Below are 14034 nucleotides of genomic sequence, written 5' to 3'. Positions count from 1 at the left end.
CCCTGTGTACGAAAAACAAAAACAAAAAAGTACATCGCACTCCAAACTGCAGGGAATTTCCCAAATGCTGACAATGAAGCAGCAACATTGCTGACTTGTCTCTACTTGTTGCGGTTTCCCCATCTCATGGCTACTGGTTCTTGTTGTCACTGTCCATGTTGTGGGCCAACTCATGCTGCTTCTCCATCACCTGCAGCAAACAAAGAAAATATTTTAACAACATTTTCACAACCAGCATTAATTCTAGTGGCAGTATCTCCACCTTCTCCTGGACCTCTTGCAGGCACTTCCAGCCGAAGAGAATGCGCTTGGAGATGGTCTCGCTGTCCTAATAATGAATAAAAGGTTTTCATAAATATAACATTAGGGTTTATCTATTGTGATATTTGAATGGGGCGAGAGCTGCTCGGCCGTCTACCGTCTCGTAACGGTTCTGCTCGATTTCCATGCGCGCGTTCTGCTGCAGCACGGCCGACCAGAGCTGTCCCTGCTCGTTGCGGTGCGGGAACATGCGCGTGGTGCGCAGGATCTCGCGGTACAGACGCAGCACCTCCTTCCTCTTGTCCAGCAGCGCCATCGTCTGCGATTGGCTCGAAATTCACCACTGACGCGCATGGTGTGGCGCACACATCCCAATATTCGCGTTAGCGACCCACTTCAACTTGAGATTTGTAGAGTCGTGGATACTGTATCATAGTTGCCATGGGGAACGCCCCAAGTGGCGAGATGGAGCCCGCCAGGCTCAAGGAGGAGCTGGCGGACATGCACCGGTCATTGCAAGCGCTGAGCTTTCACTGTCGACCTCCGCCCGCGCTCCGGTCCGGCCAAATTTCAGTGGACAACGTGATAGTTAGCACTCGAAAAGGTTTCGACGAACCTGACCATTTTTTCAGGATAACCCTTCGGTTTTGAGTGTTCTAACGAAGTTTGAGGTTGTTTTGCAATGGGTTTGCAGATGTGAAGGTGGTGCTGGGGCCTGTGGTGGGGAAAGTGGAGTTCCAGCGTGCGCGAGTGCTGCTGGAGGTGAATCGACGCGCTGTGGTGACTGCGCACGTCTCGACGCTGGATGCGGCGACGAATTCCATGGTGGAGCTGCCGCAGCTTCAGGTTGCGGTGCAGTGCGAAGCTGACCGACCCGCGGTTTTCGTGTTGGAGCGGCTGGTGCCTGGAAAGAGCTACACCGTCACGTTTGGAGGGATTCGGAGAGAGGATGTTGAATCGCAACGGGGAAGCTTTCGGACGCAGAGCTTGGAGCATGGCGATGCGTTGAACGTGGTGGTGGTGAGTGGCGATAACGTGTACGATATTGAGAGCGGGGAGGCCAATTTGTGGAAGGACGTTCGAGAGCGCGTGGAGCACGAGGAGACGCAGGTTGTGCTGCACTTGGGAGGGCAGGTCGCGATGGGGCGCATGTTCGACAAGGCAGTACAGTTGTTGTTGCTGTACGGACAAGGATTGTCGAGTGATGGTGCTGAGCAACCGGATTGGTCCATGATGGAGGCGAAGGCGCTAGACGTGCTTCGATCTACGTACCGATCGCAGTGGACGTTGTCGACAAATCTGAAATTTGTGCTGGCCAATGCTTGCAATCTGATGATGTGGAGCGATGCCGACGTCTACCTGCGGTTCACTACTCGTGACGAGTTTTACATTGACCACGAACAGCCAACGCTGCAGGTAAACAGCTTCATCGACTGCGCTCTAGTTCTCATAACTGTGCCTGACTATTTTATTGCCGTTGCTGCAGATGCAAGTTGTTCGAACTGTCACACGCTGCGGTCGACGCCTCTTTCATGAGTATCAGCGGCAGTTGTGGGATAATGATTTTAAGCAGCTTGTCGAGCGTGAGGTTCGTACGGCTTCAAGTTGCTACTCTTTGAGATACCGTGTGTGTATAATAACCATATCGTCTTGGCAGGTCGAATTGCTAGCGATTTCGGAGAAAGCGTTGTCCACGACGGCTCAAATATTTGCTCTATCAAACCAGATACCCAAAACCGCCGAGGAATTGGAGCTTCAGAAGAAGCGGCACGAGATTGAAGGTGCCAGGCGTGTGGAGAAAAATCTTCGGGCGTTGGAGGCTGAGAAGGTGAAGTTAGAGAAGCAGTTGGTGAGCTATAATCAAGTCCTGGCACCGCAACGAGGCGAAGAATTTATATTCGAGGTCGGGAACATCTGCATTCTTGTTCTGGACTTGCGAAGCAGCAGATTGGAGCCTGGGGGATCTCAGGCACGAGAAAATGAGCTGCTGAGCAACGTGCAGTGGAGATTCATCGAGGAGACTCTGGAGCGTGCTAGCACTCAACTGCTTTTAATTTGCTCTGAAGCTCCACTCATAGACGACTTCGCCCCCGAGGTAAAAGCCTCTGTGGCAGTCACCTCTGACGAAATTGACACGACGTGGAGTGCGAATAGATCAGCTCAAGCTCGCTTACTGTCCCAGCTTTTCGATTGGAAGCTTCGACAGCCTAATCGTCAATTTGTCGTACTTGCTGGTGCCAACCCTGTACGTTGTTTCGCACGAATGCGTATAAAGGATACGAAGCTAAGAACGGAATCCGAGCAAATTACCGTTGGAGCGATTTCTGCAGCACCTCATGGCTACGTAATCCCAAGGAGGAACGGCATCCTTCATGCTCGCTTTGAATTCGAGCACCTCGAAGAGGTGGTAAACACAAAGTGTTTTCTGGACGTGAAGTTGGGGAGCCGTCAAAACAAGCCCATTGACATTTGCCGAGTAGATAAATACAAGCAGACAGAATACCTTCCAAAGGTTCTGCTGGGGCCAGTGGTTGGATGGGTAGATGAGTCGTGTGGTGCTATTCTGCTGGAGATCGACCGAGACGCCGATATTGTGTGCTTGGTGAAGAATTCGCTGACTCGGGAGAGTCGTCGCGTATTTCAGCGATTCTTTGCCGACCAGGCGAACTCGTTCTTCATCACACACTTGCGCTCCGGGCACTACTACCGGATATCATTTGAAAATGTACAGCACCCAGAGCTTTTCCAAGCAAGCTTTACAACGGTGACAAAAGCACCTCAGCAATTCGATGTTCTAGCGCTTGGAAACGATAGTAGTGTTCTCAACATTCCAGAAGTTCTGGTTGGAGACAAGAAAGAATCAAATGTGTGGCAAACCCTCCAGGAGAACACGGTGAAGATGCCGTTTATTGGTATCAACTTGACGATTCACGTTGGCGGGCAGTTTCTCCCTGAATCGAGCCCTCACATCCACGAGGCACTAGTGTATGCTGGTGATAGCACAAATCAATTCCAGGGGATCGAAGAGAGTGAAGACGTGGCGGCCGATATGATTCATAGGAAGTTTCGCGAGATGTACCGAGCAGCATGGAACACGCCAGGTATCCGTGAAAAACTCGCACATGGTGCACATCTCATTCTTACTAACGAAAACGACCAACTCCCAGCCAATAACCAAGAAGGCGAAGATCAACAGAACCATAATGTTCGTGAACTGCTACGCAAATTTCATGTGCGCTACCAAAATTTGCTGCTTCCTCCTTCTAAGCGCCTGCACGGTGATGAAGTTAGATGGAACAAGCCTCTGTACCACTGCTTCGGAGCTTTCGGGCTGTTTGTTCTCCCGAAAGAGGAACTAGGTGGCTCATACATCCACGAATCCACTTGGGATGCTCTCCAAATGCTGCTTGAGACTCCATCACTATCAACGTTATTGCTCGTGTCGACCGAGGCACTTATCGATGAATCACTAGAAGACATCAGGGAAAAAGCTTGCATGGACTCCGCCTACCGCAGGAAGTTTGGGTTCTTCAGGAAAGATGTAAAGCGCTTGCTAGAAGTTCTTTTCGATTGGCAGCACATGGATCCAGCTACATATAATACATCCGAGGTCAAGAAGCAAGTCATTCTTCTCGGTGGTAGTCGCTACCAAAGTTTCCACTCTGTGATCCGTGAAATCCACAGCAACGAGAAAACGTCTGTCAGCACGTCGTACCCGAACTTCCCCACTGTCGACGAGCAAATACTGTCCCAGTATGTCGTGGGCCCATTGCAAGCTTCAAACTCTGGTATTCGTCCGAGGGCCTTCTTCACGCAGGGCACCCTTCTAGAGCGGTATACGTTTCGTCACACCTTTGTGCGAAGGACACCTATTTCTGCTGAAGAAGTAGACCCGGGTTTGTCTACAATAAGCGATGAAAACGATGTGAAAGCTCGTAGAGAGGAAATCAAGCAACATGATGGTCTGATGGATATGGAAGCGACAAATCAATTTGTGCATTTGTTGCTTTCAGTGGGCGACAGAAGTTATCTGGACGAAGTGGAGATTGTCTCCACCCAAGCACCCACCGCTTATGGGATATGTAGCTTTATTTCACGTGATCCGATCCAATCGGACACAAAAGTCGGCGACGAGAAACCTGATTCACCCGAGCCTGAAGAGCGAGTTCGATGCTGCCAAATGGACACGTGGCAACTCGCGACGGTGTTGCCCGTATGGCTTCGAGAGGTATGTGCACTTCGTCAGTATATGAAATGTTGTTGTTGAATGCATGCTAATATCTCTTTTTGACGACGCAGCTTCTAGCACAAGCAACAACCGAGGCAGAAGAGGAACAAATTAAAGATCGTATGGCCTTCTTACGTGATCAAGAGGGTGAGTTGCAAGCTTCATTCCAGCGGAGCCCTGCTCTTGTGAACGGATTGGTGACGCTAACAAACGCGAAAAGTTGTGCTCATGCACTTGCTGCATCGTTTAAAACTGCTCATCATCTCGGACGAACCGAGTTCCGAGACTACTTCCCGAGAGCCCCGTCCAGTTTTATCGTCACATTCACACTCCAGCAGCTGCGCACGGCCGAGCCCCCAGTCCAGCAATTATCTCAGGTCGGCGCTGTGGAATTCGAACAGTACGCTCTTATATTTCAGCACAGCTTCGTGAATACGTGGCTGTTCAACAACCGTCTTGAGAACTTGTGGAGCTAGCACGCTGTAGTGAAATAAACTAAACGGGAGAGGAGCTCAAATGCCACCTAAGTTTTCATTGATATGTACAATTGAGGTTTAGCATAATAAGGTTAGTTAGCAAAATTTCGCTGTAGTAGTGCTCAGTGTAAGGTGGCAGCAGCAAAGGTCAATCCCAGTAGTTGGGTGATCCAAGCTATTGTTGAATAATGCGCAGCGCCTGCTGAGCTGGACGAGCGCAGGTTGGTAGCAGTGGTCACGTCTTCTGCGAATGTGTAGCTCTCGACCGAATCGCAGATGACGGAAGGATCCGGGCAAGTGAGGAGGCCGGAAAATCCGGGGACCGAAAGCTGAGCGCCTTTGGAGGTGCAGTTCACCACAACAGAATCTTTCGACTTGCTGCGTGGGATTGTGAACTCGATAAAACTTTTGCTGGGGTCGTGGCTGCCATCGTCGATGCACCGCATAGCATAGCACCCAGTTTGACGACGAGAGTTCACTATCCAGTTTGTCGAGTCTTCACTGCGCAAGGTTGTGGCAGTGCACTTGCAATTCGAGCAATACGATTCACCGAGGATGTTGATCTTGGTTTTGGCCGGGAACGCCAGATTGGCAGGGTTGCTGCAGTCTCCGTACGCGTAGCCGACGTTAATGGGACAGAAGTCAGCAAACTCGTCGCCTCCTTTCGTAGGTGCACCAGGGAAGTATCGATAGTCTAGCGGAATCGACCGTCCAGTAGATATTGTACAAACGGAGCGAGATTCTGCATCAACCGAGCAGCTTTCAGCAGCGTTACTCGTGCAGTAGTGATCTGCCGCGACAGGTTCACCGGTATCTGGGTTAATGCACTTTTCGGTAGCGAAAGCACAGCCGCGGTTCTCCCCGAAATGAAGTCGCTCGGCTGCAGATGGAATCGCACGATACCACCCCGAGTCCTCGAAGAATGCCAATGTCAATGCACTGAAGACGTTGCGAAAGCTGTCTACCGGTGTCATGTACTCGGGCTCGAAGATGCGTTCCTCCCAGTGCGAACCCAAGCACCCCGAGTCATCTTGTTGTTCAATCTCAGCTCCCACCAGCGAGTCACAACCGAAATGGGCCTTCACGAACGCGGCAACATTAGGTGTTACCATCTTAGAAACGACGTGGCCTCGCTCGGTGGAGTGTTGCACTGTGTTTGTGCTCGGTTCGACATAGTAATCAATTGGCGAGCCGTTAGGGCATGTTCCTGTCCTGAAAGTGGGTGGTTTTCCGTTGGCATCACGAGGCGTCCGCGGAGTTCCATCGGGGTAGCGCATTAATGGGAAGAATTGCGCCGAGAAACCAAGCGCGTGTGTCATTTCGTGCATGGCTGTCGCGACTTGTGATTCGTAGTCTGCCGGGTCGGTACTGATCTGTGAAGGGCAGAAGTTAGCCATTCCGAAGGTAGGTCGATCATACTGATCCTTTTGGCACGACGACGCATATGCAAGTGTGCGAGTGCCGCAATAGTCCGTTGTCGTTGACCGAATGTACAGCAAGAAATCGGTATCGTCAACGCCGTGAGCATCCGTGTACGCGCAGTTTCCGCCCGTGCATCCTTCTTTAGGGCAGGAATCGCAGTAGCGAGTGGATCCGAAGTGCTCAGCTGGAATGGGCATCTCTAGGCATTTCTCATTTTGTACGAACGTCTTGCAAATCGGAGGCGTCGTAAGCCACTGGGTTCTGCAAGTGTGTTGAGCAGCCAATTTGCCCTGCACGGGCACGACCTTCAAGGCCTTCCGAAATCGATCAATTGCGTCGGGAATGATTTTGTAAATGATCGCTCGTTTTTCATCTGGGATAAGGCTGAGCGTGTCTTCGTCATAGTACGGCGTGATCCGAATTGGTTGGTAGGCGTCATCGGTAGCTGTAGACTCGTACGTCTGGAAGTTCGTCGAAGCTTCGGCAGCGAGCTTCCGGTTCCGGTTGCGAACATCGAACGGGTGGATGTCACCGTAGTGCTGGTGGCCATCGGCAACTTTGTGGTCGAGTTTGTCGTGAATGCACCCTTGAACCAGCGGTACTTGCGAGAGCACTAAAAGAAAAACTATCACCACTTTGATGCTACTCGCCATTGCCAGCCCACTTGATGAGGAGACAATCGACAACTAAGATCACCCTGCTCCATTGAGCTGATCCGCTTCATGGTTCTTGCTCTTGTGTGTGTGTCAATACTTCTGACTATTTTCAGTGTTAGACTCAGATCCCGGAGGAGGAGGATGAAGGGTGAATGCGTTCCGATCCAAGCTAAGTTAAGGCGTTGTCGGGACTGCTGCTCCTACCCAATCGCTCTTCAACACCAGAAACGTCCTCATATCGAACACCCATATTGCCTTAGATACGGAAAGCTTCGAACATCAACAAGCTACGTTTGTATATTTGTCAAATATAAAAAAAAAACTTTGAATTTCGCTTTCAACGAGCAGATAGGTCCTCTACTACTTGTGTTTTGCAGTACTTGGGAATTGAATTACTCCCCCAAACTATTTGCCGATACGAACATTGAACTCTCTGGCGAAATTTCCACAAGTGCTGCCAAGATCAGAAGCTTGGGGCGGTTAGTATCCTTAGCTGGTAATACAAAACGTACTCCGAAGAGTGCGTTCAAAAATGATGTTTTTTCTATCTCGCAAAATAAATTACAGGTTCAGCGTTTGTATCGTACTTCGAAGTAGTAAGCTGCATCAGTGTAAGATGACAGCCAAAATCAGCCCAACCAAGCGAGTGATCCAAGACGCTGCTGAGTGCTGTGTGGTTGCTGCATTGGGAGAGCGCAGGTTAGCAGTACCAGAACCTGTGCCCCCTGTTCCCGAGTCATTCTCGAATGCGTAGCTTTCAGTCGAGTCGCAGATGACGACTGGATCCGGGCATGTCAGCACCCCAGAAAACCCGGGCACCGTCAGTTGGTCGCCTTTGGCTGTGCAGTTCACCCGAACTTCATCATTCGTTTTGCTGCGGGGGATCGTGAACTCGACGATACTTTTACTGGAGTCGTTGCTGCCGTTCTCGTAACACTGCATAGCATAGCACCCGGTTTGGCGACGCGAGTTGACAACCCAGTTGGTCGAGTCGGCACTGCGGAGCGTGGTGGCGGTGCACTTGCAATTGGAGCAATACGACTCGCCCAGAATGTTGATCGTGTTGCCCACTAGCTCAAGATTGTTGGTGTTGCTGCAGTCGCCGTAGGTGTAGCCGGTATTGATCGGACAATAGTCCGGGTAAGAATCGCCACCCTTGGTGGGGTCGCTGGGGAAATATTGATAATCGCTTGGGATGCTTTCACCGGTCGTAACGGTGCAAACCGAGCGCGACGTCGCATCCACTGAGCAGCTTTCAGCGTTGTCGTTTGTGCAGAAATGATCGCTCGCAACGGAAACGCCCGTTGCAGGATTGATGCACTTTTCGAGGGCAAAGGCGCACCCGCGGTTCTCTCCGAAGAAAAGTCGCTGAGCCGCAGATACGTTCGAACGATACCACCCCGAGTCCTCGAAAAACGCCAGTGTCAATGCGCTGAAGACGTTGCGAAAGCTGTCCACTGGTGTCATGTACTCAGGCTCGAAGATACGTTCCTCCCAGTGCGAACCCAGACACCCCGATTCACCTAGTTGTTCAATCTCAGCTCCCGTCAGCGAGTCACAACCAAAGTGTGACTGCACGAACGCAGCGACGTTGGGAGTCACCATCTTGGCGACGACATGACCTCGCTCGGTCGAGTACTTCACGGTGTTTGTGCTCGGTTCGACGTAGTAGTCGATTGGCGAGCCATTTGGACAGGTACCCGAGCTGTACGTGGGTGGGTCGCCATTGCCATCACGTGGGGTTCGCGGAGTTCCATCCGGGTAGCGCATTAAGGGGAAGAACTGCGATGAAAACCCGAGTGCGTGTGTCATTTCGTGCATGGCTGTCGAGACTTGCGATTCGTAGTCTGCTGGGTCTGTACTGATCTCATCAGGGCAGAAGTTGGCCATCCCGAATGTGGGTCGATCGTACTGGTCTTTTTGACACGAGGATGCGTAGGCCAGTGTGCGTGACCCGCAGTTCTCAGTCGTCACTGACCGAACATAGAGCAGGAAATCAGTGTTTTCAACGCCTTGGGCCTCCGTGTACGCACAATTGCCACCGTCACAGGTGCTGCTGGGGCAGGTAGTGCAGTAGCGTGTTGCTCCGAAGTGCTGAGCTGGGATCGGCATCTCCAGGCACTTCTCGTTTGACAAGACGCTACTACAAACCACGGGTGTCACCTGCCAATAGCCGGCGCACGAGTGCTGAGCAGCCAATTTGCCTTGCACGGGGACAACCTTCAGTGCATTCTGAAAACGCTCGATAGCGTCCGGAATGATCTTGTTGATAATCGCTCGCTTTTCGGTCGGGATGAGACTAAGCGTGGCTTCGTCGTAGTATGGCGTAATTCGGATGGGCTGGTACGTGTCATCGGTAGTTGTAGTCTCGTACGTCTGAATGACACTTGTCGTGTCAACATCGCCAAGCTTCCGCTTCCGGTTGCGAGCGTCGAACGGGTGGATGTCACCGTAGTTTTGGTAGCTGTTAGTGACCCTGTGCTCGAGTTTGTCGTGAATGCACCCTTGAACCAGCTGTAGCAGTAGTAGGAACACACCGATCGCCACCATGACCCTGCCCGCCATCGTCGACCTGGTTGATGCAGCCGCAAATGACAACTAAGACGATCGCCACTCCATGGAGCTGTCCCAGCAGCGTTGCCCAGACACCCATGGTGCTTGCTCTTGGTGCTTCTTGCCTATTTTCAGTGTTCGACTCAGGTCTCGGAGGAGGTAAGCACTGGAGTGCCATTCCATCCAAGCTATGTTAAGGATTCTCGAGCCACTAACGAATGCATTTATACTAAGTAAAAACTACGAGGAGCTGTAAATTTCCAATAGTGGAAAGCTGAAATGTTACTATGAAGTGTTGCTAGTTATCATAAATAAAATGTGCCAACCGCGTATGCCAGCCAAGTGAGCTCCAATAAATGCCTGATCCATGATGTTTGCGGCCGCAAAGTGCATGCTGCATTGGTTGAGCGGAGATTGGCTGCGCCGGAGCCTGTTCCACTTGAGCCTGTGCCTTTTGACCCTGTTCCGCTTGACCCAGTGCCTTTTGATTTTGTTCGGCTTGAACCTGTTCCACTTGAAGCTGATAAATCCGTTCCGCCTGAGCCAACATCTCCTGTAGCAGTGTCGTCTACGAAATTGTAGCTCTCTATCGAATCGCAGACAACATTCGGATCTGGACAGGTCAGAAACCCTGAAAATCCGGGCACTGTCAGTTGGTCGCCCCTAGCTGTGCAGTTTACCCGAACTTCATCATTCGTCTTGCTGCGGGGGATCGTGAACTCGACGATACTTTTACTGGAGTCGTTGCTGCCGTTATCGTAACACTGTATAGCATAGCACCCGGTTTGGCGACGCGAGTTCACAGCCCAGTTGGTCGAGTCGGCACTGCGGAGCGTGGTGGCGGTGCACTTGCAATTGGAGCAATACGTTTCACCCAGGATGTTGATGTTTGTGTTGGCAGGTATATCAAGATTGCTGGGATTGCTGCAGTCTCCGCCACTGTAGCCGGTATTAATCGGACAATAGTCGGGATACAAATCCCCTCCCTTGGTCGGGTCTCCAGGAAAGTAGCGATAGCAACTTGGGATAGTTTCACCCGTAAAGATGGAGCAAACAGACCGCGATGTCGCATCCACTGAACAGCTTTCAGCAGTATCACTCGTGCAGAAGTGATCGCTCGCAATGGATATCCCAGTTGCAGGATTGATGCACTTTTCGGTGGCAAATGCACACCCGCGGTTCTCCCCGAAGTGAAGCCGCTCGGCTGCAGATACGTTCGAACGATACCACCCAGAGTCCTCAAAGAACGCTAGCGTCAATGCACTGAAGACGTTGGTGTAGCTGATCACCGGTGTCATGTACTCGGGTTCGAAGATACGTTCCTCCCAGTGCGAACCCAGACACCCCGATTCATCTTGTTGTTCAATCTCAGCTCCCACCAGCGAGTCACAGCCAAAGTGTGACTGTACGAACGCGGCAACATTAGGTGTTACCATCTTGGCGACAACGTGGCCTCGTTCGGTGGAGAACTCCACTGTGTCTGTGCTCGGTTCGACATAGTAGGTGAATTGAGAGCCGTCGGGGCAGGTCCCCGATTCATACGTGGGTGGCATGCCATTCTCGTCTCGAGCGGTGCGAGGGGTTCCATCAGGGTGGCGCATGTAAGGAAACAACACCGCTGAAAAGCCGAGCGCATGCGTCATTTCGTGCATGGCGGTCGTGAGTAGCGCCTCGTATTCATCAGGGTCTGTACTGATCATTTCAGGGCAGAAGTTAGCCATGCCGAAGGTGGGGCGGTCGTGTTGATCTATCTGACACGGCGAAGCGTAGGCCAGCGTGCGTGCTCCGCAGTTTTCAGTCGTCACGGACCGAACGTATAGCAGGAAGTCGGTGTTTTCAACGCCTTGTGCGTCCGTGTAAGCACAGTCTCCGTCTAGACAAGCATTGCTGCTGCTGGGGCAAGTGCTGCAGTAGCGCGTGGCTCCAAAATGCTCAGCCGGCATCACCATCTCGAAGCAAGTTTCGTTCTGAACCAAGCTGCTGCAAACGGGAGGCGTCGTTTTCCATTCATAGTCACACGAATGTTGCGCAGCCAACTTGCCTTGCACCGGGACTACGCTCAGTGCATTCTGGAACCGCGCGATGGCGTCGGGGATGACCTTGTGGATGAGCGCGCGCTTTTCGGCCGGGATCAGGTTGAGTGTGTCTAGGTCGTAGTACGGCGTGATACGGATCGGCTGGTAAACGTCATCGGCCGTCGCCGTCTCGTACGTCTGAAAGACCGATGCGTTCTCATCTGTGTCGGACGGGTGGAACTCGACGTAGTGCTGGTGATTGTTGACCACCCTGTGTTCGAGAGTGTCGTGGATGCACGCCTGAGCCAGCGGCAGCAGGGCAACAAGCCAACCGACTAACTTCACCTCCACCAACCTCATCCAAGCACTTACAATCGACGACTAAGATGTCAAGTTTGTCCATTGCATTCCATTCAGCCCATGCGTGTCAACGCCGCGCCTATTTTCAGTGTCCGGCTCAGATCTTGGAGGCGGTCGGCGTCTACGTGCGTCCCGATCCCAGCGACCTAAGCTTAGCTTAGCTAGGGACTTATCCAACCTGCCACACAGATACTATCCATCAGTGCTCCCCTGACAGGCACACCGTATCGGTAGCGTATTATATTTTCCAGAGAGAACTCCAGTATTTCAGATTCGCCATTTTCCAGGCTAAAAAACTGCTTGAGTTTGAGGAAACTATTCTATACAATATCTTCAGCTCGGGGGCGTCAGAATATAATGGTCGTGGCTTTATCACCACGCAGTGCATTGACCATCGCCCATAACGCGAGCATCAACTCCTTCAGCGCATCTACTCGTTGCGATCTTTGCTTCAACTTGGTGTACCGATACGTAAATGGGCACCTCCGTATCGTATTTAGACGGAAACTCGGATCGTTCTGATACAAACTCCAAGTGGCGAGGGAGATGAAGGCGCTGATCCTCGTGGGCGGCTTCGGCACGCGGCTGCGGCCGCTGACGCTGTCGTGCCCCAAGCCGCTGGTGGAGTTCTGCAACAAGTCCATCGTGCTGCACCAGATCGAGGCGCTCGTGGCGGTGCGTGGCCAGCAGGCTCTGGGTCGGCGATCCCGTCGAGAAAACAGTTTTTGACACCCGTAAACAATTAATTGTTTATGTATTTATGCATTTTGACATGTCAAAAACGCAGGTCGGCGTGACGGAGGTGATCCTGGCCGTGAACTACCAGCCGCAGGTGATGCTGGCGGCGCTTGAGTCCATGGAGAAGAAGGTGCGGATGGCCCGACGAGTTTTTGACATGTTTGTATTTTTGACACCGGTTTTTGACATGTACTGCTTTGGGTTAATGCAAATCAGTACCAGATCAAGATCTCTTGCTCGCACGAGACCGAGCCGCTGGGCACGGCGGGGCCGCTGGCGCTGGCCCGCGAGCTGCTGGATGACGGCGACCCGTTCTTTGTGTTCAACAGCGACGTCATCTGCGAGTACCGGCTGCAGGACTTCCTGGACTTCCACAAGGCCCACGGCGGAGAGGGCACGCTCATGGTGACCCGCGTGGACGAGCCTTCCAAGTACGGCGTGGTCATCTCTGGCGCTGACGGCCAGATCCAGCGCTTCGTGGAGAAGCCGCGCGAGTACGTGGGCAACAAGATCAACGCCGGCATCTACATCTTCAACCGCGAGGTGCTGGACCGCATCCAGCTGCGGCCCACGTCCATCGAGAAGGAGATCTTCCCGCAGATGGCGGCCGAGGGGAACCTGTACTCGATGGTGCTTCCCGGCTATTGGATGGACATCGGCCAGCCCAAGGACTTCCTGTCGGGCATGTGTCTGCACCTCGACTTCCTCGAGCGATCCAACTCGGACTCGCTGTCCACGGGCTCCAAGTTCATCGGCAACGTCATGGTGGACCCCACGGCGGTGATTGGCGAGGGGTGTCTCATTGGCCCCAACGTTGTCGTTGGCCCTGGATGTGTTATTGAAGACGGTACGCTGCAGTGATGAGCAGTGTGCTGCGGACTCAAGCAGGGAAGGTGCTGACTTCTCATTCCTTGTTATTTTTGTTGGTAGGTGTTCGACTTAGCCGGACGACGCTGCTTCGCGGGGTCACGGTGCGCGCGAACTCGTGGATCCAGTCAAGCATTATTGGATGGGGCTCAACTATTGGCCGATGGGTGCGTGTTCACCGTTGTTAGCATGCTGCCCCCTTTACTTTTGTTGAACAAGTCCCTGACGGCAATTCATATGTTCTATGTTAATCCCCAGTGCCGAATTGAGGGAATCACCGTTGTGGGCGAGGACGTGCAGGTGAAGGACGAGAAGTTCATCAACGGTGGTCTCATCCTACCGCACAAAGCCATCTCCGCCAGTATCCCCGATCCCGGCACCATCGTCATGTGATTGGACAAGTCCGCTTGGTTTCACTTTGGTAGGCAACTTGATGGCCCAAACGTCCCTTCTGCTTT

General features: G+C 52.4%; 4 protein-coding genes across 4 annotated transcripts; 2 read left to right on the top strand and 2 right to left on the bottom strand.

Moving 5' to 3' along the window:
• Positions 1 to 130: 130 nt before the first annotated feature.
• IUM83_12306 (Complex 1 LYR protein) lies at positions 131 to 577 on the bottom strand (the record flags this gene model as incomplete). The annotated part of the gene is made up of 3 exons (XM_067936925.1): positions 131 to 190; positions 263 to 328; positions 419 to 577. The coding sequence occupies 3 exons, from the start codon at positions 575 to 577 to the stop codon at positions 131 to 133; spliced, it is 285 nt and encodes a 94-aa protein (XP_067800057.1).
• A 125-nt stretch (positions 578 to 702) lies between these two features.
• IUM83_12305 (uncharacterized protein) lies at positions 703 to 4965 on the top strand (the record flags this gene model as incomplete). Its single annotated transcript, XM_067936924.1, has 5 exons — positions 703 to 865; positions 956 to 1677; positions 1748 to 1849; positions 1919 to 2110; positions 4561 to 4965. The coding sequence occupies 5 exons, from the start codon at positions 703 to 705 to the stop codon at positions 4963 to 4965; spliced, it is 1584 nt and encodes a 527-aa protein (XP_067800079.1).
• Positions 4966 to 5087: 122 nt separating this feature from the next.
• Positions 5088 to 11971, bottom strand: IUM83_12304 (Leishmanolysin M8 metalloprotease; the record flags this gene model as incomplete). The annotated part of the gene is made up of 3 exons (XM_067936923.1): positions 5088 to 6988; positions 7754 to 9615; positions 10749 to 11971. The coding sequence occupies 3 exons, from the start codon at positions 11969 to 11971 to the stop codon at positions 5088 to 5090; spliced, it is 4986 nt and encodes a 1661-aa protein (XP_067800078.1).
• A 546-nt stretch (positions 11972 to 12517) lies between these two features.
• Positions 12518 to 13969, top strand: IUM83_12303 (Mannose-1-phosphate guanyltransferase beta; the record flags this gene model as incomplete). The annotated part of the gene is made up of 5 exons (XM_067936922.1): positions 12518 to 12646; positions 12759 to 12839; positions 12926 to 13556; positions 13640 to 13743; positions 13835 to 13969. 5 exons carry the CDS (start codon positions 12518 to 12520, stop codon positions 13967 to 13969), a joined length of 1080 nt encoding a protein of 359 aa, XP_067800185.1.
• Between the last annotated feature and the right edge of the window lie 65 nt (positions 13970 to 14034).

This window comes from Phytophthora cinnamomi (assembly GCF_018691715.1).
Source record: "Phytophthora cinnamomi strain GKB4 chromosome Unknown Contig2, whole genome shotgun sequence".
Taxonomy (NCBI): domain Eukaryota; phylum Oomycota; class Peronosporomycetes; order Peronosporales; family Peronosporaceae; genus Phytophthora; species Phytophthora cinnamomi.
Note: the sequence above shows the minus strand (reverse complement) of the source record. Positions and strands in the feature narration are given on the sequence as shown.